At 28.8% G+C, this 26137-nt stretch overlaps 5 protein-coding genes across 8 annotated transcripts; 3 read left to right on the plus strand and 2 right to left on the minus strand.

Moving 5' to 3' along the window:
- The first annotated feature begins 8313 nt into the window (after nt 1-8313).
- LOC132944164 (5'-3' exoribonuclease 2 homolog) lies at nt 8314-14280 on the plus strand. Its single transcript, XM_061013369.1, has 20 exons — nt 8314-8808; nt 8872-8999; nt 9065-9176; nt 9260-9433; nt 9962-10124; nt 10200-10358; nt 10656-10963; nt 11042-11260; nt 11344-11412; nt 11485-11814; nt 11882-11971; nt 12046-12202; nt 12619-12793; nt 12864-12920; nt 12983-13051; nt 13119-13247; nt 13305-13378; nt 13459-13714; nt 13771-13858; nt 13927-14280. Exons 1-20 carry the CDS (start codon nt 8734-8736, stop codon nt 13969-13971), a joined length of 2877 nt encoding a protein of 958 aa, XP_060869352.1. The 5' UTR covers nt 8314-8733; the 3' UTR covers nt 13972-14280.
- Nucleotides 14281-16174: 1894 nt separating this feature from the next.
- Nucleotides 16175-17610, minus strand: LOC132944166 (DNA-directed RNA polymerase III subunit RPC8). 4 transcript variants are annotated; one of them, XM_061013373.1, is made up of 3 exons: nt 17340-17610; nt 17026-17273; nt 16175-16629 (listed from the first exon to the last, which is right to left on the minus strand). In XM_061013373.1, the coding sequence occupies exons 2-3, from the start codon at nt 17256-17258 to the stop codon at nt 16251-16253; spliced, it is 612 nt and encodes a 203-aa protein (XP_060869356.1). In that variant the 5' UTR covers nt 17259-17273; nt 17340-17610; the 3' UTR covers nt 16175-16250. The 4 variants fall into 4 exon arrangements, with proteins under 4 accessions (XP_060869356.1, XP_060869357.1, XP_060869355.1 ...); XM_061013374.1 differs by having other exon boundaries at nt 17336-17610; XM_061013372.1 differs by having other exon boundaries at nt 17394-17609.
- A 150-nt stretch (nt 17611-17760) lies between these two features.
- Nucleotides 17761-20099, plus strand: LOC132944167 (nucleolar protein 16-like). Its single transcript, XM_061013375.1, has 4 exons — nt 17761-17980; nt 19002-19158; nt 19261-19407; nt 19823-20099. The coding sequence occupies exons 1-4, from the start codon at nt 17916-17918 to the stop codon at nt 19946-19948; spliced, it is 495 nt and encodes a 164-aa protein (XP_060869358.1). The 5' UTR covers nt 17761-17915; the 3' UTR covers nt 19949-20099.
- Nucleotides 19884-22371, minus strand: LOC132944165 (uncharacterized). Its single transcript, XM_061013370.1, has 4 exons — nt 22136-22371; nt 21849-22041; nt 21130-21311; nt 19884-20795 (listed from the first exon to the last, which is right to left on the minus strand). Exons 1-4 carry the CDS (start codon nt 22268-22270, stop codon nt 20616-20618), a joined length of 690 nt encoding a protein of 229 aa, XP_060869353.1. The 5' UTR covers nt 22271-22371; the 3' UTR covers nt 19884-20615.
- Nucleotides 22372-22412: 41 nt separating this feature from the next.
- Nucleotides 22413-23817, plus strand: LOC132945687 (uncharacterized). The gene is made up of 5 exons (XM_061015450.1): nt 22413-22438; nt 22736-22745; nt 22931-23053; nt 23133-23335; nt 23448-23817. Exons 1-5 carry the CDS (start codon nt 22413-22415, stop codon nt 23602-23604), a joined length of 519 nt encoding a protein of 172 aa, XP_060871433.1. The 3' UTR covers nt 23605-23817.
- The last annotated feature ends 2320 nt before the right edge of the window (nt 23818-26137 follow it).

Genomic DNA, 26137 nt, shown 5'->3' on the forward strand with positions numbered 1-26137 from the left:
GTATCCTATAATTATATTCACAAGACCTATTCAAGACGGAGTGTTAAACCGTAGTACATTGATCAAAGGACTGAATAACATGATAAGACACAAGGAGATTGAGAATTATTTCTGTTTTACTGAACTCGCTTTAAATAATTTGGTAAAATAAATATTTAATTTCAACATAATATTACGGCGCATTATTGGTAATAGTTTCTTTACTGACGCAATCAGAATTTATGCATCGAATTTTTCTGAGCACTGGTGGGTCCGCATTATGAACCGTCCATACTTCGTTAATTGTGTCGACCAATTACGAAACTTTTTTCAAAGTTGTGTTATTATAATTTATGAGAATTCACAAAGCGAAACTATAACAAAATTGTTATATATCGATAATTTTTCAATATTATATTCTAGATTAGATAAATATACTTATAATACCTACATTATTAATTGTACAGTCAAATGGGGGGGGGGGGGGGGGTCTATAAACCCACTTGTTTTTTTGCCACTGTTTACTTACAGTTACATGAATTTTTTTAGGATTTAGAAAACATCGACATCATCGGTGATTATATATCTTTAAAAAAGTTGGAGATACATCATAATGTCATACAAGATTTGAGTGCTTTAAATAGTCTAAACGAGTTAGAGTACTTAGACGTGTCCCACAATTGTTTGAAACAAATATTAAACTTCAGACCACCGACGATGTTATACCATGTCGATTACTCGTACAACAATATCGAACATATGGACGATTTGTCTAATTTTTGGAGTATAGCATACTTAGATCTATCTTACAATTCCATCAAACACGTAAACGGGCTATCGGAATTAAAGTGAGAAACGCTTATTATATGTGCGATGTATATAAAAATCAATACCTAGGTACCATCAAACTGGTAAACTTGGAGCTTAATAAAAACTAAATTGTGTTAAATAATAATACATATAGGAATTAATATCAAAGTTTGGGAAAAACAGGTTTTAAATATAGTGCATTAACTGCATGTTATTAATTAATAATTATTATCATCTATGATATTATTAAATAATCTCCCCCAAAATAAAATTGCTTTTGAGATTATTCGTCTCAAGTATGAAATAATAGTAGGTAGGTATATTTGTATTCCAGTTCGTCATGCAATCACCTACTATAATTACATTAAAACTTAATTGTTTTAATTTTGTCACGTTGTAATTAGGTATTTATTATATTTAATTGTTATATATTATTCTTAAAGACGTAGCTAGGTAATTAATATTTAATATCTATTATCTAGGTTTTTGTTACCTACCTACTTGGTAAAATAATCTAAATATAATATATATAATATATTAATTGGTATTCCTTGATTTCTAATTAGATTTTAGAACTTCTCTAAGTAACCTCGTTTGGTGGTATTTCACTATTTCAGTATTGTGTTCTGTATATTATGCGTACCTACTACCTACTAATAATTTTACTAACTGAGAGTGTACCTTTACCAATTTATTCATGTAGTCATTTGACATTTCTAAATTTGTCTCACAACGGTATAAAATATATACATTATTCACTACCATGTTCCTTGATGGAAATAAACTTATCTTACAACGATTTAGAATCTATACAATTGGACATGTCCTCAAGTATGTGTGAAATACTCGACTTGTCGCATAACAAACTAAAATTGCTTGATTTTCTAAAAGTAAGTAATTAACTAGTTTTTAGATCTTAGTACATACTACATAATATATACCTACCTATATATTAAATTGGCTAATAAGTAATATATACCTATATTACTAAGTACTTACACGGTACACTTACCACCTACTTATCTAGATTAATTATATAGGTGACAATAGGATTAACACGTTTTGTTTGTAACTTTCCTACCACTACTATAATATAAAATGAAAATCCATCGAGGCTATTTCAAATATCTATTTTTTCAGCTGTGATATTCATATATTCATAGGAATAAAAATATGATATTTTGTATTTATATTAACGCATTAATACGCATTATGACACTAACAATAATTGGAATATTAAAACTTGCCTCGATGGAACCCTAGAAAAATTTTTAATCAATCATAATCCGCTTTAAAATTAAATTCCGTCAAACTAAATTTCTCCAATTTTTTCTGGCTTTTTGGTCTAAGTACTAAATAGAAGCGGTTTAGAGTTAAAATCCTGCACTAAAATTTTATTGAAGTGACGAAGAGTATTATAATTTATAATACAATTATTTTATATACATACATGAAATTGCTAAGTATTTAATATAATATATAATATATGTACAAACAAATTTTAATTATGTGCCCAATACCCACCTACTTCAAAGTAGATAGGTATAAATATATTTTAAAATAGCGGGTAAATGGATGTCGCTCTGCTTTACAGTAGGTTACAAGTGGGACAATGTATAATGGATTGTATTAAACTTGAATTCTGCAATGATATAATATCATTGTATAAGAAAAACGATTCTGAGCGGAGACTGTTTATCAGTCTGGATTTTTTAAATTTTTATTATTTATTATATAGCATTTAAGTAGAATTAATATTTAATATTATATTTTTTTATTTGTTGCTACGGTGATAAACAAATCGTTAAAATTTAAAGCGGTTTTTTGTAATTTGTCAGTAGTTATTCCCGTGGCATTAAATAACTATTAAAAAAATCGAAAAATAACCTCTTTAAAGTACCATCTTAATCCAATTTGCTAAAAGATAAGGTACTATATGTAGAAATCGAAGCACTTCTTCTGGTAGAAATTTTGTATACGGGATATAAAAAAAAAATATAAAATAAACACCATTGTAAAACCACTATAATCTCCGCTCAGAATCTAAAATATAACTTATTTTTTTATGAATCCCTGTAACGAAATATTTTTTTATTTAAATGCCAGTGCTGAGTGCAGGCTGGTATTTCCAATCGTTCAAAATTATTTGTAACATTCAATATTATATAGGCACTGATCTATAAATCTAGACATAATAATATTACCTACTTATGTTTTTAAAAATAAATTATAGAACGCCAAACAGTTGTCCACATTGAATATACAAGCTAATAAGATCGATGATGTACTGCAAATAGAATACATAAAGACGCTTAAAAATCTTCGCCTTTTAAATGTCGAAAACAACGATTTTCTCAAATTAAATATTCACAAACAATTGATATTTTCAAACAATTTGCCTTTAAAAGCAACCATTGATCAAACATTTATAAAAATTGATGACCTACAGGTAAACAGAGTACCTACTACCTACCTATATTGCGGCTATATTATACTTTAATGGTTACACTTTCCTTTTTATTTTGATACGTGTTTGCAAACGGCTGTAGTCACTAGTCTGTAATGATAAATTCACGAGCAGATCTATATTGAGCATATCTTAATAAATAATATGCTTTAGGTTACAGCATTTTTTATTTGTTATGTATATTAAAATAAAATAATTTCAATACAATTAGAATAATATTATGCTTTTTTTTGATATTAGTCGTTTTAGATTGTGATTAGGTACTAATTATTACTAATTAGGTATATATATTTATTTTTTATTTGAAAGAAAATTTGGCTTCAATAACGAAGGTTATTAGCCTGATATTAAATTGTACATGGTGTTTTGTTTCTTAAGATTAGGTGTAACATTATATAATATTTTATACAAGTTATGAAGGTTACATTTTTTTAATTATGTTTCAATGTTTGTGATGGTGCTTAAAAATGCTATGATTTTCGTGGTTTGGCTTTCGTCGAGCGCTTTTGTTATGTTGGGTGTTTGATGGTTAATGGTATATTATATTGTTTAATTATACAGAATCACTTTCTCATCGAACAACAACTATCATAACAATAGGTACCTACATCAGTTATTGTTTACATCTATACTTAATTTTTCTAAAATTTTTGTTAGAAAATCCTTAAATTTTATTAATTTCTTTCATCTAAACTTTTTTTAAATGGTAAATACATTCCCTTAGGTACCCCTAATAATTTTCTTGCTTCGCATACTAATAATTCAGTATCAATAGTAAATAATTTAATCAATGAAACAGAGAATGCAGACAAGTGGCTGTCAGTTTAGTTTACCTAATATAGTTAAACTCATTGCCCATTAACTATTGGTTAATAACTTATCTACTAACCATGTAACAGTCACAGTAAAGGATATAAACCAAAATCATTAAATAAAGTATTATTCACTGGAATGATAAAAAAAACTATCATTATTTATTGATCTATTTGTAATAATTGTTAGATTATTGTCATATTGGACTAGGTATTGGAACATTGTGAAATATATAAATTTAAATCAATATAGGTACCTATATTTTATCAGACAAAATTCTAATTTAAATTCCACCAATTTATTATACAATAAACTTATTTTTACAGTCATTTTTTTTTTTATTAATTTTTATGCACTGATTAGGTATTTAGGTACTTATAATTTACTAATAATATGTAATTTATTTAATACGTTCAAATAGGAGTTAAATGAAATGGAAATTCATTCATTGCTTATGGCAGAAAAGAATGTATTAAAATCTACTGTTTTAGAACATTTATCTGCAGGAAGATCGTCTATAGATGCAGTAAATTACTGTGGATACAATTACCGATTACTTCCGATGGTAATTTTGGTCGGTCCGCCAAAAACTTACAAGAAAGAACTTTTGAATACGATATTTAGGAAACACGCTGATAAATTTTATCCAGCAATTATTTATACAACGAACGACATATGTAAAAATAGAACATTAAAAACAATTTCAGTTGCAGAGTTCAATAAAATGAATTCTACCGGACAATTGGTGTTTAGCTACCGATTTTTAGGACATTCTTATGGTTTAAGTTAGTAATTACGTGATAGTAGTACAGATATACTACTGCACCTACCTACTTACTAATTTAATAAATAATAATTCATGTATAATATTATAATTTATAACTATAATTGCATAAATATTGTAGACAAAGATCAATTATCCAAATGTACTGATGAAAATAAGGTATTAATCACGTTCACAAATTTAGAAGGGGCGTTAATTTTAAAAAATAAAGGCTACAATCCAACATTCGTGTTGGTATTACCAGAAGACAAGTTATCATACAAAATGCATATATACGAGAGTATACAAAAATATTATGTGAATCAAAACCGTTCAAAAAGTGAAAATGTAAAATAAAAACTTTTACTTAGATAGGTAAATTATATTATAATTGTGGCTTTGATTTGTATGTATAACAGAAGTCAGCATTAAATAAAGGAACAGATGGACAATATTTTAATGAAACGGATAATAACAGTAGTAGTAGGTACGACCAGCACAGTTTCCGATGACTTATTAGTAGTACCTACCTACTAGCTAAAATATAATTACTAAATTACTTATGTATTTTAAATATAATTAAAGCTCCAAATTATGACTTATAACTCCATTTCAGCCTAAACCCGGATGGTTTCTCGATACAATCAAATACTGCTGCTGCGGTTTGTTCGTTGGCAACTAACACGAATGCTGCTGAAGAAAGTGAAACAATTACATACAGAAATAATGATATTAAAGACGATTTCAACGATCCGGTTTTGAATGATCCTTGTACAATATTTACTAATGAATGTATGAACAGTCTTAATATATATCACAACCTATATGAAAAAAGCTTGGACGTATTTCATTCTTTGGTAAATTTACATATAAACTTTTTACATTATTTTAAGAAGGTAGTAAAAAATCACATTTTTGAAAAAAAAATGTATTTACTACCTATTTTCTTGATTATAACTAGTGTTTGATAGTATAACGACTTACATTTTTTAATTTTATATTCCAATATAAGATATTTTATAGGCACCTATCAAAATACTCCGAATAATATTTTCAGAATATGTGTAAAATGTGTGATGTTCCTTTACACCCAACAGAAAAAACATAGCAAATTTGAAAAATATTTATTTTTTCAAACTTAAAATAATGTATAAGAAATGTTTTTAAAATTTTAATACATTTTGAAATAATAATCCAGCAATAAATGAATCACCCAGTATATATTTAAGAACCTCTTTGATTTATAAGACAAAACCTCGTTTTTAGGTTTACATTGATAACTTTCAAAATGCGACAAGAGAAGTAATGACAATTATGATTGACGTTTATAAAAAATTCCAAACTAATCAAAAGACTAAAATCCAAAAACAACCAAATAAACATACGCGGGAGCACTTACAAGTTCGTCAAAAACTGTTATGTAATGAACTTAACCAATGAAAATATTACCATAATTGTTGTACTGTTGAACATATAAAAATCGTATACATTTGTTTAACGACATAATATTATACCATATTATGTTTAAACTAAAAATATATTTATATACCTACCTATAAATCTATAACGGGTACTTCGTGCCTTCATGAATCATTTTATACATCAAATATATTTTAGGAATGCCTATATTGTACTAGAATAATAATATTAGGGTACAATTTTGTTTTAATTCGTATCGTATTTTTGGCATGAATAAAAAATACATCAACAATTATCTGCTGCAGACATCGGATGTCATTTTTTTTTACGTCTTTAAAATACTTTTGCCTACGGAATCCATAATATAATTTAATTAAGTTTTATTTTCTGGTAGTATTGTATTAGTGTGTTATAAATAAGAAAAATGGCCATATTATTATTATAGTTGAGCCACAAGCGTGAGATGGCACGCTCACTGCATACCGGCGTCCGGAATAAGAACGCGTAGGGTTTTGGTATTACGTCTTATCCTTTATTTATCGTAATATATATTTATTATACAAAATAGAGGTAGCGAGGTTCACGAGTGCGACGACCGGCCTGAATAGACGGACCGTCGCGGTGACCGTTTTCGCTCAGAATTGTTTTTCATTGATAGTGGTGGAGGTGGAGTGTAATATCATGTAGACATAATTTTGGGAGGGGAGGGAGGTTAACGGAATTTTGACAAAAATTCGATTGAACCGAAAAAAGAACTACAAAAAAATTATTTTTTACGAAATATTTTTGTTTATCGACGCTCTACCCCTACCAGAGGGTGTGGTGGGTAAGATGCATGGTCAAAGGCTCTGATATATCTTAGGGAAAGCTATTTAGCCATAATCGAAGCATTGATATGACGAAAACAACGGAGTATTGGTTCGCAAGAGTTCGAAAATGCACAAACACTCCTCTCCCATCCCGCCTTTAAAACGTTTTTGCCGATCCTTGACCTTAAGTTATTGACCGATTTCAATTTTTTAAAAAGTTTTCTGTACAGCAGCTCATTGAACATCTTTTCAGCACTAGGGATCATCGAATTTCTCAAAAAAAAAAAAAATCACTATCTCCTAAATTGGGGGCCAAAGTATAAAAAGTACAAAAATTGGCTTCAAAATTGGCTAAACACAGTGTAAAATACAGTGAAACTACGGCGATTGGGGGTGGGAGGGGGGAAATGCCCGCTTTCCCCCCTGGATCCGCCACTGGTTTTGAAATTAAAATTTAGATCAAAATCATGTACCTGTTTATAAATTATAATTTTTCATTTTAAAATGAATAAATGATTTTATTAACTTTAATAGTTTCATAAGCGTTGTAAGTAATAAGTCATTAACATAATACCATTAATTATACATAGTATAATTTATTATAGACTATAGTACAATATTATAATCAATGATAATACAAATTGTTAGGGCAATTTTTGCGTTTTTTGTCACTTGTGGTTCTGTAGTGTCTGTGTTACATACAACTATACTGCAGATATAAATAATATAAAATAACACTACACGATCTTCTCTAGTTCTCTAGATCCGTAGAAGTTAGAACAATACATCGTGAATAGGTGAATATCATGACAAATTGTGTCATGGTGAATATAGAAATCCTGTGTTATAGACTTATATCGTGATATTATCACTAATTGTGAGTTGTGATATCAATATGCGGGAACCACGATTTAAGTAATACTCTATGGTACGAACACACAGACATCTATATAGTACATAGTATATAGATATATTCTGCGGCATGAACTAGTATCTTAGTTTATCTTGGTTAATCACAGATATATCTGTATCTGTGATCCACGATTTGAGATATACCTTATACCATCTTTTACCTAAGAGCTAACCGTAAATCTTAAATCGTGCTGTGAACTTACTTAGTTCATGGATTTAAGATAGTAAAATGAGATAAGATACAAAAATGAACCGGTAAGCGGTTGGCGGCACTGTCAATGTTTGTTTACAAAATACGAAGACACATTATCCATAACAGCAATACACTATAATAGTAATAGTATACAGCATGCTAAAATTTACTGAAATATACTAAATATTAAATAGTAAATACTAAATAGTAAATACATCGACACTTTGGAGAGCGTACATTGAAGACTACATTTCGGTGTTGTAGCTGAAATCCGAAATGTGAATTTTAAAGTATAACACTAGCTATACAACATCTCACTGGAGTATCTATTTCATGATCCTATTTAATTATAAAATCATTCAAGAAAATTCATAACATTTAAATTTATTGATCACTCGTACCTATCGGCTATTATAGTGTTCTCCTAGTGTTAAATAAGCGTATTTCGTTTTAATTTTGTAGTCTGAATAAACATATTACTATCTACATCTACATTGAATAGTGAATACCAAATTTAATTTGCAGTTAACAGTTATTACGATTAATCAACAACCAAGAGAGCTCAAACATGGGTGTTCCTGCATTTTTTAGATGGTTGACTAGAAAATATCCATCAGTCATTGTCAATTGTATTGAGCAAAAAGTATGATTTTTTTTATTGTTGGTGTGCTGGCCATATATTTTTTTGTAATTTGTTTCGTTTTAGTCGACAGATGTAAACGGAGAACAAATTCCAATAGATTCAACCTCGCCAAATCCAAATGGTATTGAATTTGACAATTTATATTTGGACATGAATGGGATCATACATCCTTGTACACATCCAGAAAACAAGTAAACATTTAACAATGTGATCCAAATTAATAAATCAGTAACACTATATTATTTAATGTTTAAAGACCTGCTCCAAAAGACGAAGATGAAATGATGGTAGCAATATTTGAATGTATTGATCGTCTATTTAGAATTGTGAGGCCTCGTAAAGTTTTGTATATGGCTATTGATGGTGTGGTAAGTTATTTTATATTTATTATTAATAATCTATACCAGATACAACAAGTAATATTAAATATATATGCATTATTATCTTTTAGGCTCCTAGAGCTAAAATGAACCAACAGAGATCAAGACGTTTTAGGGCATCTAAAGAGACAACAGAAAAAACTGAAGAATTGGCACGTGTGAGAAAGAATCTAATTGAAGCTGGTGCCATATTACCACCAGAAAAGCAGAAAGGAGAGCATTTTGATAGCAACTGCATTACACCTGTTAGTTAAATAATTAATTTAAATACTAAATTGAATAAATACGTACTAATACATTTTAAGAAAAGTGGAATCTAAGATTCTTAATTAAACTGGATTTGCCAAACTATTTAAAACTGACATTGACTAGATCCTGACCTACTTATTTTAAATTTCACCATTAGTTAAATCTTATTAATTAACATATTTTTTGTTTAAAAAGTTTTATAAATACAGAGTGATTTATTATTCTTCAGTAAGATCTAACTTGCTCTATTTTAATATTTATTAATATAATATTCGTTTTGCTAAACTAGCTATAATAATAAAAATCTATAACACAATAATTAAACTAAAAAACATATAAACTTTTTTTTACATTTTTAAAATTGATTAAATTACATACTTTATTTATATAATAGCAACATGAGGTAAACATCCACTTACCCGCTTTTTTAATTGTTTGTTGTCTTTTATTGATATAGTTTTACAATATTAGTGCTTTAAAAATGTATAAAATAAACCATTAACTAAATTAAAATGGTATTATAGGGAACACCATTTATGGATAAATTATCTGCTTGTTTGCATTATTATGTTCATGATCGATTAAATAATGACCCTGGATGGAAAGGTATCAAAGTTATATTGTCTGATGCTAATGTACCAGGAGAAGGTGAACATAAAATTATGGATTTTGTAAGAAAACAAAGAGGTACTAATAAAATTGTTATTTTTAATATCATACATTTAGGTTTAACTTGTTTTACTTATATTCTTTAATTTTCAGCACAACCTAATCATGATCCAAATACACAACATGTTCTTTGTGGAGCTGATGCTGATCTTATTATGTTAGGGCTTGCAACCCATGAGCCGAATTTTACTATAATTAGAGAAGAATTTAAACCCAATCAACCCAAGCCTTGTGATATGTGTGGTCAAATGGGTAATAATTTTAACACATTATATTATCAGTAATGTTAATTCTCTGTTGTCTCTGTCTACTTTATTGATTGTAATTACATGGCTGAAACCAAAGTATCATAATTGTCTATACTCAATAACAATTACTAAAAATATGTAATATTAGTCACAAGCTGTGAGGTATGGTGATACATTTTTTTCTGTACTTCACTCCTTGTGAGTATGACAAAGGACCGACATATAAAAAATTTAGTATTTTAGTAGTTTTTAATAATATTGTAGGGTATTATAATTTTATTTATGTTTTTTATATTTTTAGGACATGAAATTAAGGACTGTCAAGGTTTAGAAAGGGAAGCATTCAATGATGGTTCAACTATTGAATTTTCAGCTGATGTTCAGTTCATATTTGTACGCTTAAATGTGTTACGTGAATATTTAGAACGAGAATTGGAAATGCCCAACTTACCATTTAAATATGAATTTGAGCGAGCTCTGGATGATTGGGTGTTTATGTGTTTTTTTGTTGGTAATGACTTCTTGCCTCACTTGCCATCATTAGAAATAAGAGAAAATGCAATTGATCGTCTTGTATCTTTATATAAAAAAACTGTGTACAAAACTGGGGTAATTGTTTTATAATTAAATTTAGTATTTATTCTTATGTGATTAATAATTAAATGCATACATTTTTTTTTTTTTTAGGGATTTTTGACTGCGAACGGTGATGTAAATTTGGATAGAGTACAATTAATAATGTCTGATTTGGGTATGGCTGAAGATGAAATATTTAAAAAAAGGCAACAGACAGAAAAAATGTTTGCTGATAGAAATAAATTGAAAAAACGACGCGAAAAACGAGATAAATTAATGCGTTCAAAAAGTGCTCCCAATTTTGTGCTGGGTGGTCAATATGCACCATCAGTAATTATTACATTTTATTAATAAGTTAACCTAGTTATTTTGATTAATAAATTAACTTAATATGAAAATGTGTTTTATTATAGGCACCAAATACAGCATTTTCAATATCTAATCCAAGACAAACTGTTGATGAAATGAGGAGACAGAGTGTAGTTAGTCTTCATAGTCGATTGATCGTAAAATATTTTAACATGTTTGTAAATTTAATTATTTTTTATTAATAGGGTAATGAAAATAATCAAGGAGTGAAACGTAAAAGAGATGATAATGAATCATCGGACGAAGAAAAAGAAACACCTGATGAAGTTCGTTTGTGGGAAGATGGTTTTAAGGAACGTTACTATGAATCTAAATTTGATGTGGACAGGACAAACAGTGGTTTCCGACATCAAGTGGCTTTAGAGTATGTGCGTGGTCTTTGTTGGGTTCTTCAGTATTATTATCAAGGTTGTCCTTCTTGGAAATGGTATTTCCCTTATCATTATGCACCATTTGCATCTGACTTTCTTAATATATCTGCAGTATCAACCAAATTTGAAAAAGGAACCGTACCAGTACGTTTTTTATAATTATTTTAACATTTCATTAATTAATGACTAATATTTTCAATTTTGTTTACAGTTTCGTCCATTAGAACAACTCATGAGTGTTTTCCCTGCAGCTAGTAGCAATCATGTACCTCAACCTTGGGCTATTTTGATGAGTGATCCAGTAAATTATTTTTATAACAATTCTGGGTGTTAATATAAATATACATTTTTATACTAGAATTATTTAATTCATAGGAATCAACAATAATTGATTTTTATCCAGTTGACTTCAAAATTGATTTAAATGGCAAAAAGTTTGCTTGGCAAGGTGTGGCACTATTGCCATTTGTTGAGGAAGCAAGACTACATAAAGCTTTGGAACCATACTATGATCTTTTGACTTCTGAAGAAAGTATGTACACACAGCAATGTTTAAGCTTATAATATAAATACGTGTAATAAGTTTGGCGCTGTTTTAAGTATTATGCTTAATTTGTAAAGTGTAAATATACAGCTCATGGTTATCAGAAGTCCCAGTGGCTATATAATTGCCCTTACGCCCAATTCATCTAAAAAAACAAGATTCACAAAATTAATAAAAAAAAATATTAAAAATTTAACTATGAGTTTAATGACTTTGAATGGATGGGCTTTATGTGACTTAAGTGTTTTGAAAGTATAATTTTGGGAAATTCAAAACAAGCTGCCAAAAATACACTTTTTCCTAGTCTACATAAATTTTTGCTGTGGTTGTATTTTTAATTTAAAAGCTGTAACTTTGTGTGGTATTTTATATTTTCATATCTAATTTAAAATATTAACAAATAGGACGACGAAATGTGAAAGGCATGGATCGTTTGTATATTCAACAAGATAATTCCAAGTACGAATTGCTTAAAGAGTTATACCTTGACAAAGATAACTATGAAAACTTAACATCTGTACTTATTGATGGTATGGAAGGGAAAATTATGTTGGCTGATGACTGTGTTAAAATTGGAGGGTAATAAAAAATCTTAGTTATTTATTTACTGTTGTTGAAAATATTTAATACGGATTATGAATATTTTTAGATCACTTCCATCTCCAGTTATGGGATTAAATGTTGTGAGATCAAATCAAGTTATATGGTATGTTTCAAATGTTATTTTCCTGAGGGATATAAAATATTTTCTTATAAAACTTTTTTTAGTGTGAAATTTGAAGATCCTAGCTATGGAGATAATTATATATTTGAAGCTATTCGTCTTCAAGGTGTTATGTAAGTATAATTTTCCTTTACTAGAAATAAAGTTTATTTTTTACATAAAAATACTTTTTATGTGTAGAGAACCTCCCAGAGTGTTGAAACCAAAGCATTTGTCTGATGAACAATCCCGATCTTGGAGGCCTATGACTGGTATGACCCATTCAAATCAACGTGTAAGGCTTGCAACTTCAGGTCATAGAACACTATCGTATGTATGGATTTTAATAATTTTTCTTGTAAATATTAAGAATATTTTTATTTTTAGGCATTATTCACCCAGAAATGCAAGTAGCGCACCTAGAAATTCAAGTAATTATGGTTCTGTTCCTCCACCGCAAAGTAATTACTACTGTTTATTATTCAATTTGATTATTATACTATGTTAAACGTGTGGATCTTGTTATTACTGTTTTTTTAAGGTTATAGAAACAATGCCCGGCAAAATGACTACCCAAATTCTAGGCGTCCGAGTGGTAATTGGCATGCAAATCAAAACCAGTTTCCACAAAATGATCAAAACCGAGGAAATTATGGTCGTCAACAAAATAACTCTTATAGATCAGACAACAATGCATACCCAAATTATGGAACTCAACATACATCTGATCAACAATCTATGCGCAGAAATGATAGACCAGGATATTATTCGGCTGGCTATCAAGCCAATAATTCTCAGTAAGTTGATAATTTCTTTTTATTGTCACCATCAATTTAATAAAATCATAATTTAGGCCTAGACAATCTTTTAATGGAAATGTGGGTCCAATTAGAGGGTCACAAAATAGTCGCTATCAACCGTATAACCATACTACCCAGAGAGTAAGTGTTTTGAAATAAGTTTTATACATTTATAAATTGATAATTAATCTTACTTTTGCATTTGACAGGGTGGTCCAAGGCCTCATGGTTACAATCAATATGGAAATTATTGACAACACAGTTGAGCTATCAGATTTTATTAATACTGTACACTTAAATTGTGTAGAACATGCTAAGAATGGAGAACCTACATTATTAAAATTCAAATTTTATAATAAACATACATACCTAGATTAATTATTGATTTAAAAATGTAGTGATAATGTAAAATTTTATATTTTACAATTTCTTTATAATTGACTTAATTTTATTCTTTTTAAAGTACCACTATTATTGGTAATTTTATTATTGAAAATGATTGTTTACTATAAAATACATATTTTAATGTAATTTAAATTTAAATAAACTGATTCAAAAGACAATTTGTGATTACATTTAGCAATGTCTAACTTTTAAGTATTATATAGATAATAAAATATACTTGTTTATTATCAGTTGTCACTCTACCAATGTGTCATACTGTCATATACAATGTATAGCTCTACCACCAAGATATGTTTTATATACCGCAACAAAACTAAAATAATAATAATAATATATTATTTATAATTAATTGTAACTTAGTTAACAATTAATATTTCCTAATTAACATGCGAACAATCAAAAAAAAAAATATAAATATGAATATATCCTAAACTATAAAGATTCTCTAATTTTCAATTCTTGATGACCATTGTCACACATTTCAAATTGTTTTTATGATATATTTTTGTTGTAAAAATGAATAACTTATTTTATTTTAAATTTATTTTAATGTTAATTTATTGACACATACAATAACGATAAGCCAACAGTATACTAACATGATAAAATAATAAAATACAATTCAACACTTTAACTGAGAAGTATTTTTTTAAGTATGTATTTTCTTTGTATATTTAAATTATTAGATTTGTACCTAGATGCAAGATATTGAGAAAAATATAGATGGTACATTTTGAGTTTCTAGATTTATGAGGACCATAGGCGCAATTTCAACTTTTGACTTGGGGGGGGGGGCTAAATATATTAAAGGGAAGCAGACCATTGCAATATAGCATTTTAAAATGTCCTAGGATTTGGGGGGCTACGGCTAAGCCCCCCTCCCAATTTGCGCCTATGAAGAGAACGCTACCCATGCATTTGTTGTCTCCGTCTCACACACACACAACATAGCAAATTTCCGTTCACTAGTTTCAATAGTGTGTTATTAGTTTTAATATTAAAGTGAATTGACCTATTATACTTTTTGGTAAGAATATTATCTGTGCCAAAGCATTGACGATTTTTCAATATTTTCATTTTCAAGTAAGATGTGTATATGAAATATAAAAATTAAAAATGCTCATTACTTGCTTAAAAATTAAAATATTGAATAAAAGCAAAAGCACTTATAATGTTATTATCTAAAAATGTTATAACAGACCAATTCACTCTAATATCAAAAATAACAGCATACTATTGAAACTAGTGAACGAAAATTTGCTGTCGTAAGTGTGTAAGACGGAGGTAACAGATGCATGGGTAGTGTCTTCTTAAGACTGCTGACTGATGGTTATCTTTTTATGAGGTGGTAAAAAAACTATCATCAATACATAACTATAACCTACGTAAAAATATATTAAAAAAAAAAATTTTGAAAATTCTAAATATTATTTATTTAAAATATTGAGAAAACATTTTTATAAGACATTTTTATTTAAAGCCCCTGCAAACCTTCTTATTAATTTTTCATCAAAACGACCTTAGCGACTGACAAAAATTAAAGTACTTCTAGTGGTTTGATTTAAAAAATGTAAAGATGTTTCAATTGGTCAACAAGTCTACTTTGCATCGGTCGGAGCATATTTTTTATATAATATTTTTTAATGTATTCAATATGAAAAATTTATAAAATATAAAATATTTATTCTCGTCAAGAATTTACTAAAGTTGAAAAAGTGCTCCGACCGATGCAAAGTAAACTTGTTTACCAACATAAACGTCTTTACATTTTTTAAATCAAACCACTAGAAGTACCTTAATTTTTGTCAGTGTGACGGCTATTTCACGTCCATAAATTGGTTTTCTAATAACTTTAAGTGACTTGTGCATGTGCGTGCGTGCGACCATAAACCAGATAAGGAATAACAATTAAGTGTAAATTGGAACCCTGCTGCTTTCTGCTACCTGGTTTTTAAACTTGTAGATAAATTATCTGAGGCATATGATTTTTAAATTTTTAAGTCAATAAGGATTAAGTATAATGTACATCTAAAGATAATAAAAAAACAACTATTATTTGATTTTATTAGACACATAATTTAATTTAAAATGTATATTTACAACTAATTTTTATTACCTATTTAACAATTTATAAATCTGTCCACCACCCAATTACTCCTAAACCAGGTTCTCTTACTGTGCCAACAATTGAATATGGCGATTTTGACTTTGATGTTGCTATCTCACCGGTGTCTAAAAGCCCGCTGTCCACTCCTGGATGCGTATCGACAAACTGTTCTGAAACGACACGAAACCTAACTGTCTCACCAATGTCCATGTGCAACTCAACGGTATCGCCACAGTTGTCGTATTCCCACACCCACACTTTGTCTTTGGCGTCAAAACGACTGGGATTTTGCATGTTTGCTGCAGGCACAAATATGTCTTCAAAGAAACCGGTCGTCAGTACAGCTCCTTCCGAACTGGAGCTTTTTACTTTGCCGATGAGTATTTCTTCTACAAATGGTCTGCAACATGAGAAATTTGTTGCATAAAATTTAATCGTCGCTGCAACCTCCAAGGGGTACAATTTGGAGAGGACATTGGGTGTCTAATGTCCGTATGCATAGTCAATTTGGGTGTTACATTATTTGACTATGCATACAGACATTAGACACCCAATGTCCAATGTCCAATGTTTTAATTATCATCCATATAATTTATGCCTTTGTTCTATAATCAACCAGATAATAACTAATTGTTCTTATTTTATATTAATAAATTAATAGGTATGGTGCAGTCATTTTAAAATATGTGATTATTTAATGTAGGGTTGTGAGGATGGGCAAAGCTGTTCATCCCTAGTTTTTTCATTGGAATTTCGCCAGTGCAAGCCATTCGGCCATTACATTGTTGGTACACACCTGAAGACGATGAATCTAAATCGCACTTTTGAAAAATACGCTCCCTCGCTCGGGTATATTATCGAATCACCGATTTCCAAAATATCGAATAAAGACAGACACAAGCCGACGTCCATTACCACTTTGTTGGCGAGCATCGAATTGAGGTGTATGATGATCCGGGACATTTGATCATCTTCTAAATGAGTCGGCTGCACCTTCACGACCTCTTCGAATTCGCTGACGATAAACATCTCAATATTTCATACCTTAGATCATAATTCACAATTGTATGATATGATATAATATTATTGCGATTTACGTCTCATACTGACGATTGTCGTAGTGTCGTGCAATGGTAACTCTTGGTCAAGTAATTAGTTACTTACTTTATCATGCAATAAGTAATAAACACAAATGCACGATCATTATCCTTATTCCTTAAATACCCTTATGCTAATATCACAGAATAGATTATTACAGAAAACGCAAGATTATAAAGAAGTATTATTTATAATCGTGAGAACTGAGAAAACGTAATCAAATCTAACTATGATATTCCGAAATTCCGTATTTAAACATGATACACGAACGATGAACAATTATTATCATGGACATAACCTAACGGCAAACCGCAAACACGACCTCTATTATCACAGAACAACGCTATTATCATAATAATATTATTGTTCTGTGTATTTATCATATTCTGTTGATGTTATAACTTATAATCAGTATTTTATTATTGTTCGACTACCAATCACGATTTCCGTATACCACGTGAGTACCGGATTACGCATTACGCCACTACACATTAAAACATCATCTATAGTCTATACGGTCGACATCTCAGTATCTCGCACAGTCACACGTTTTATAATTTTACATAGTTTACTTACAACTGAATAAAAATGCCTATGAACTATAATAAAAAAAAGTTGGGTAAGAAGATGAAGAAGACGCCCAACGTTACGTGGTAAGTTTTGCATAAAAAACTGTCTTCAACATAAATAATATTTTAGTATTACTATTTATTAGGTACATGTATTTACTATTTATTTTCAAATATATGTGAATTTCGCTGTACGTCTTATTAAAAATAATTACCATTTACCGTTGGGCATTGTATCGTCAAAACATATTAGGAACGATGAATGATAACTAGAGAAAGATCTACTCTATGCGATAAATAAAATTACTGTACGGCGATAAAACTATAAACAATTAGTTGTTAGGTTTAGAATATTATAAATTATTTTATGGTTTTAACATAGTTGTTTTGAAGAAAGATGCTGGCAAACGTTGTAACTGTCAATAATTACACATACGATTATACGAAGACTCATAGCAATGTTTTATTGTGTCATCAGTAGGGTTTAGATTTGAATACAATATAATCAATAAAAAAAAGCAATTACAAAATTTACTAAAAAGTTAAATAGATTTCAGTTGGTTCAACTAGTTTATATTAAAAAAAATTAACAACCGTGTATTAAAACAATAAATTAACTTTCGTCAATAATAAATCCCGTTATAACTATTTTTAAACATAAAATTGACAATGATTTGTCTTCACAAGCTCTTATCGATTTATTCCATTGATAGTATAGAAAACTATCAGGTCAATTGATATTTAAACACATACAAATTTAAAATAGAAAATAAAAAGGTTCATCCATTATCTTAGAAATTATTGAAATAAATTTTCAATTTAAAAATTATTTTTCTATTTTTATCAAAAAAAAAAGGTATTTACCTTCAAATCCAAACCCTAGTCATCAGTTTCATATCATAGTATGAATATAATAGGTAGTGCTCTATATGTATGCCCAGCCTTTGAAGTTTTGTTTTAAAATCAATTATAATAATTTTCTTTGATTTCACAATCTGTTTAGGTACCTACCCTAATTATTATTTAAATGTTGAGATTTTTGTGGTTATTTTTAAATTGATTATATAGTTAATATTGAGGTTAATATGAATTTTTTTTAATTTAGTCCACTTATAAAAGATCATTGGAATGACAAAGTATCAGTTGCTAAGAATTTAAGTAACTTTGGACTAACGAATAATCCCAGCAAATCCATTTTAACTGGTTTTACCAATACTCAACCACAAGTACAAGGCGAAGAAATTAAAGAACAAAATAAAAAGGTCAGTGAAACAATTATGGTAATAATAAAACAAAATGATTAATAAAAATAAGCTAGTGTCAGTGAATCTTATAGAATATAATATGAGATATTTTTTTTTTAGCGTAAAAGAGAGCCAAAGCAACCACAAGTTGTCAAAATGTTGGAAGAGCAGGCAAATAAACCCACAGGAATCAAGCAGATAACATTACCTCCTGGCACGATAAAGTTTATCACTGGTCTTATGGAGAAATATGGAGACAATTATAAGGTTAACTTATTACTAAAATTGTTTAATTATTGTTGGTTTATTAGCTTATCAATACAATTCAATATTGATATAAAAAAATGAACTTTCAGACTTTTATTTGTTTGTTATTTTATAATATGATTATTATTATCAAATATTAATAATGTATTGAAAATATTATATTATTCTTATTCTAACTCATAACATCGAAAACACTTTAAACATAGTAATCATCTCTATGAAATTATACCAAAATTAATTATTTCAAATTATGCAAACAAAACACATTCTTTATCATAGCATCTATATAAATATGATAATACTATGATAAAAGCTAAACATAGGCTTTGCATTAAATAATAAAAATTAGAATTTTAATTTTAAATCCTGCTTCTATTAAGTTGCTTTTATAATTGTTGAATATTATATATTACAGGAGATGACAAAGGATCCGAAAAATGTTTACCAAATGACATGGAAACAAATACGTGCAAAAATTTTAACATTCAAAAGCATAAAGGCTTACGAGCATTTAATGCCACAGCCAATAGCTGATTTATAATTTAATCTTTAGTTATTTATAATCTTAATAAAAAAAAAAAACAAAACAAGTCATTTGGAATCTTTAAAATTATTTGTTAAAAAAAAGTATACACAAGTTGATTTTTAACATGACACCAATTATTTCAGTAAATAAAAATTGTTTTTATATATATTATTTTTAAATGCTTTAAGTTCTATATTTTTCCTATTTCAAAATTAAACTTTCTAATTGACATTAATTAAATTACGAGATACATTTAAGTTACAGATTTAATCCCCAGATCTAATGAACAGCTATTATGTTTAACCATAAAGAAAATCATTGTATTCTCCTTGATATTATTTAAAGCTTTGTTTATAATTACTGCAAATTTCTGTCTAATAATATTAGATATTGATTTCATAATCACAAATATTTTTTTGAAAATAATCCTATATTTAAGTTTTAAAACAAAAAATATAATCCTCATTTGCGATTAAATAATCCGGTTATCCAATAAATGTAATAATAATTTTAAAAATAAATATAGAACTTTAAGTATTTAAATATGAAAATACTATAAAATAATAGATTTAAATTGAGATATTGAGTTATCTTAAATAATATTAGTTTGTATGTCTGTATATAATATAATATATATATATGCATACAACTGTTTTAATTGAACCAAAAAAATACTTTCATGTTACATATGGGAACTTAATTTTAAGAGCACTTTCCGGACTTCTAATACTGTTTGATGAATTTCATTTGTTTCTGGTCTTGTTTGTGTTTCTAACACTTTTACTTGATGTGATCTAGATGGAATGCTTTTCAAATCAAGGACATTTGAGATCTGTTCTGCGTTAAGTGCACCAACCATATCCTAAAAATACAGATACAGGTATATTATATATTCAACATTGCAATCAAAAGGTTAATAAACAGATATCATAATAATACAATTTAAATCAATAAGAAGAACATAATATTGCATTTAGCTTCGATTTCTAATCAAGATATGATTAAATTGGAAATGTATGTTTTGTAAATGAATAGCCTTATTTATTAAGATTTATAGATTTCACACACTTTTGGATGATTATTATTTTTTAGTATTTTCCAAACAATATTGTAAGAATTCATAAATTTAGTTGGTATTTGAAATATGGCAATTTATCATTACTAACAACATTTTTAAATATCAATATTAACATTACTTGTTTATTGGCGAGGACTAAAATGGGAACAGAAGCCAAACGGGCATCGCCAAGTAATGATTTGATCTCGCTCACAACAACTGATTGATTTGAATTATTGCTGGCATCAACAACAAACACTAAGATATCTGTATCCTGGAAAAACTTTGGCCAATATCTTCGTACACTTTCTTTGCCACCAACTTGAAAAAAAAAATAACAATTTTAAGTGTAATAAATAAATTATAACAGAACTAAAAATGTTTGTATATCAATACACAAAGTATAATATACACACTGCACCCTATAATTTTTCAATTTTAAATTGAGCTATAGGTACATATTTAGATTTGGTTGATTAGATAAACATCTAACAAATTGATATAATTTAATTTTTGTGGTTATCAATGGAAATACTGTATTTGTCTAAGAATTAATAACAACTAAATTCCATTTTTGAAACTAAAGAAATAATTGTATTGTAGAGAGTGGAGACATTTTCTTATGAATTGCATTCAACTGATTACCAGATAAACTATAATACAATTTTTAAAGGTATTGACTGTTTTTAAATAATATTCATTTTTACAATATACGCATATTAATTATATAAAATAACTAAAAACATTATGTAATTTAATTACTACAATTTTTAAATCACTAGTTATTTGTTATCACACTTTAATATTAATCTTTAATTAGGTAGGTATGTAGGTAATAATAAATAAAACATTACTTACTTTCCCATATATTAACTGTAGGAGAACCTCCATCGGATAAAGACGTAACATTAAATCCTTCGGTTGGTTTGTACAAAGTATTTGATGCGATACTTTTTTGTCCGACTTCCTTAACAATTTGTGAGACTAATGTTGACTTACCAGATCCTTCCAAACCCAATACCAATACTTTCTTTTCCAACGATTCTTCTAACTAAACAGACACGATAAACCGGTTCAATGTAAAGCCAACATCTAGCGTCGGTCTTATTGTAACGACTGATGTTTATATTTAAGTAAGTACTTGCCTTCGAAACGTCTTCAAAACCTTCGTCATCGGCACTGTTCTGTCGCTTCTTCCAAGTTCGGTATGCAGCATACGTACACACACCCAAAACGAGTCCCGATGAGACTACAACTAGAGCTTTCAATTTGAAGCCCATCGTACACTTTGAAACTCACTAGCTAACGATTATTGCAGATTTAGAACAAAACGTCATTGCTCTGACACAACATATTATAAATTTACACATATTTTGTTTTCGTTATCACGACGGGGCTGATAAAAACGATAAGGAACTTTGCATGGAAGAGGACATGTTGAATGTGCGGTGATAATCAGCCAAAATATATTATTCGTTAATCGTATGGCTTATGTATATATTAATTAAACCATGGTTAATCGTTTATTTTTAGTTTTCGCTAATCATAATTAATTAGTAATTTAGACTAGGATAAACGTTGATCGACTTCAGAATAATGGTAGCTGTAATTTTCCTAGTTAGAAACCAAGTTCTTTGAACGTAGAAACTAGAAAATGATCATTTATGCAGATTACGGTCTTAGAAGAAAAAGTTATGGCACCCCAATATACATATAATAATATAATATAACTATAACTACTGAAGCAAATTGGAGGTCAGTCGTAAAACTACTCGACGCTATTGTTACAATTCGTGGTTGATTATAACTTTATTTTAAACATAATATTTAAATTAAATAATAATTAGAGTATGACTGTAATGTTACTCAATATTGTTTTAGAGATCGGTTGTAAGCCATTCATACATTTATAGTTATTCACCTTAGTTTATGTTTTATAGAACGAATTTGAATCCCTGGACTTAAAAATGAAGCCTTCTACTTCGAAGCAGACTAAAAAACCGTTGAAAAGAGGGACTGAAAAAGCAATTGATAAAAAGAACAAAAAAAAACAAATGAAAACAGTAAGATAAATAATAATTTATCATCTTAATACTTTATCTAATATTCTAAGGTTATTTATTTGGTTTTTTTTTTTTTTAGAGTTCATCATACAGAGAAATACTTGAGGAAAAATTGCGGGCAGAAGAATTTGACGAAGAAATATTAAATTCTGTTACTTTTCGACAGGGAGATGGTTTGGCTACCATTAAAAGCCAATTTAATCCTGATGAGAAGCCAACTGACTACTGGACGATAACCTATTACAAGTGCGCAAATATAAGCAATGTTCCAACAAAGGATAGGTAAAGACTAGACTTTGGTTTATTTTTTAACTAAAAACTATTGCTAAATGAAAAAAAAATCATCTGTTTTTATTCACTGCTTAGCTGATTGAATAATTAATTTATGTTGCAGGTGGCGACACTCTGAGGCATCTGTCAAGGTGACGACATCGGACAAGTCGAAAGATCAGACTCTAAATAACAGTTTGAACGAGACCATGCAGGTTATCTTTGATATCATTTTGAAAGACCCTGAACGTCGTACGATTAGGAATAAATTAGCCGCATGAAAAAATGTAGTATAAAAATATTTTTTTTTATTTAATAAAAAAAACAATACATAAATATAAATGAATTTGTATTAGGTATATCATACTATTAAGTCCTGTAAAAATCATGTCAGACATTGCATTAAAATGAAATTGTAATATCTCATACAAAAATGAAGTGTCATCGTTTTGTAGATTAGAATAATAATTAAAATCATAGTTTTGTATATTATACTGGTTTGTGAATTCATTTCTCTGACAACTGATGGGCAAACCACGGACATTGTTTTTAATCAGTTTGTAAGCTGGATCGAATGTTGCTTGAAAACTCTGTAAACGTTTCTGTTTTTCTGCGATAAAAAGGTCGACACAATGTTGAAGTTGTTTAAGTCTGCAGAAATCTATATGCGAGAGTGTAATATAATCATCATTTATATGTAAGGTTATTGAACTCTGCTTCACATTAATTGAATATGTGAAGTTCTCAGTAATTCTTACACGTCTACACCTGGTATGTAAGTTGTTAGTAATTTAAATGTAATTAGATTCAGACATGAGCGTACCCATTGCTCTAAATTTAATGTAATAATTTTTTTCGTTAACTTACACTAATAACACAATAATTGAAATTTGTTTGCTGATTAATAGTCCAAACTTAACACTCTTCTTACCAAATGGATGTATGTCAAATACCGATTTTGACACAATTACCGGTCGACCCATAACAAATTAAAGTTCTTTTCTTTTTAATAATTAAAAAACCTTTCAAACTATAAACGTAATTATTTTTTTTAAAAATTTGATATAATATAACCGATGAGGGATATACTTTGAACTGAAAGCGTTTTTACTTTGTAAGTGTATTATATACTAGACCTTATAGATAAAAATGTAAAAAAAAAAAAAATGCAAAAAATGTGAACGTATAGCATAGTCCGTTACTGCATGGAGTAGAGGGGAGAATTACAAATACTTACCTGTTACCTGAAAACATTTAAATTATTGATCTAAATGAAAAAAAAATGTGAATATAGTAATTATAATTTCAGTTTTATAATAAGGTATGTTGGGAAAAAATAAAATTTGGTATGTACACGGTAAATATTTTTGAGTAAGGGGCAAAACCGATTTCGAGTGTGCAAACTCCCTGTAATTTTAAAATACGGTAAATATTTTGTGTAAGGGGAGAATTCGTGGATGAAAAATGTGAAATATCCCTGTAAAATGCTATACGGTAAATATTTTTGTGTGAGTGGCAAATAGGCGGACAACGAGTGTGAAATCTTCCCGTGATTTTTATCACGATAAAATCATTGTGTTCAAGCGGGACATCCTCCCTTGAACGTTGCGAAATTACCGCGGTGAAATAAAAAAAAAGACTGTGAACATACAAATGTATACTACTATTACTACTACCTTAGATCTCCGTCGTGTCCATCCATCCGTTAGTTACCAGAAAATAGTTATATTATAGTAGGTATAGTATAGTATAGTAGGTATATTTTTTTGTCCACAGTTACATATGCCTTCCATATTAAGTTTTTATAAAGGTTCTGATCAAAGTAAATTCATTCTAGCCAGTATTAAACAAATAGGTACCAAAATATAAAAGTTACCGAATTGTTGATTTGTACATAATATAATATATGTAATTATAGCTTAATGGGTTGTATTATAATACGTTTAGAAACCGGGAATTTTTTATTTTTAAATTTCAATTAATTAACATATTTCAATGATGATCAATAAACTTATGCAATATATTTTATCCAAGAGACGAAAGTTTTGAAAAATATATCGTTGCTATGGACAACTATATAGTATATAAATTATTATTTGTTTGCGAGTCTGCATAACTCATTATTTATTTATTGTTGCGAACACTTAGCGTTCATTAATCGTGTATTATCCGTCATTTGTTTTCTGATATTATAATAATTGAGATAGTCCAATGATGTCCAACGTCACTGCTGCACAAAACAGGATCATGACTTATATATCGCGCAACACTCAGATAATCCACCGGAGACAACGGTCGTCGAAGCTTCTAGAGGCGGCTTACGCTTACCTCCTCTATATTAAGTTCGACGCCGCGCCGTCCCGTCTGCCGTGGCCCATGAGTTGTTGTCTTTTTCCAGCGGCTGAGCTTGACGCAACGTCGCGTCCGCTCGTGCTGTGTCCCGGCAGAAACATAATATAATATTATACAGCTACGGACGACGCTTTTTGATTCGCGTAGCGCGTTCGGCGTTGGTTCATCTGTCTGTTTGAATATTAATATATTATAGACATCTTGGCTAACTGAATCACAGTCTACAGATATAGATAATATCTATTATTATTATTATCTATAACTGTGAATTGAATAATAACTAATAATAGTAATACATAATATTATTATGTTATTGGTTCCTTTGACCATTGGTCATTCGTCATTGTTATTTATATAAATAATATCTGTATTTGGTGTTATCGGGTAGAACATTATTTGGTTAGAATTTGATGAATTTGATAAAAATATAACTTTTAACGCTTATACAATTATACCATAGGA

This window comes from Metopolophium dirhodum, chromosome 5 (genome assembly GCF_019925205.1).
Source record: "Metopolophium dirhodum isolate CAU chromosome 5, ASM1992520v1, whole genome shotgun sequence".
Lineage (NCBI taxonomy): Eukaryota > Metazoa > Arthropoda > Insecta > Hemiptera > Aphididae > Metopolophium > Metopolophium dirhodum.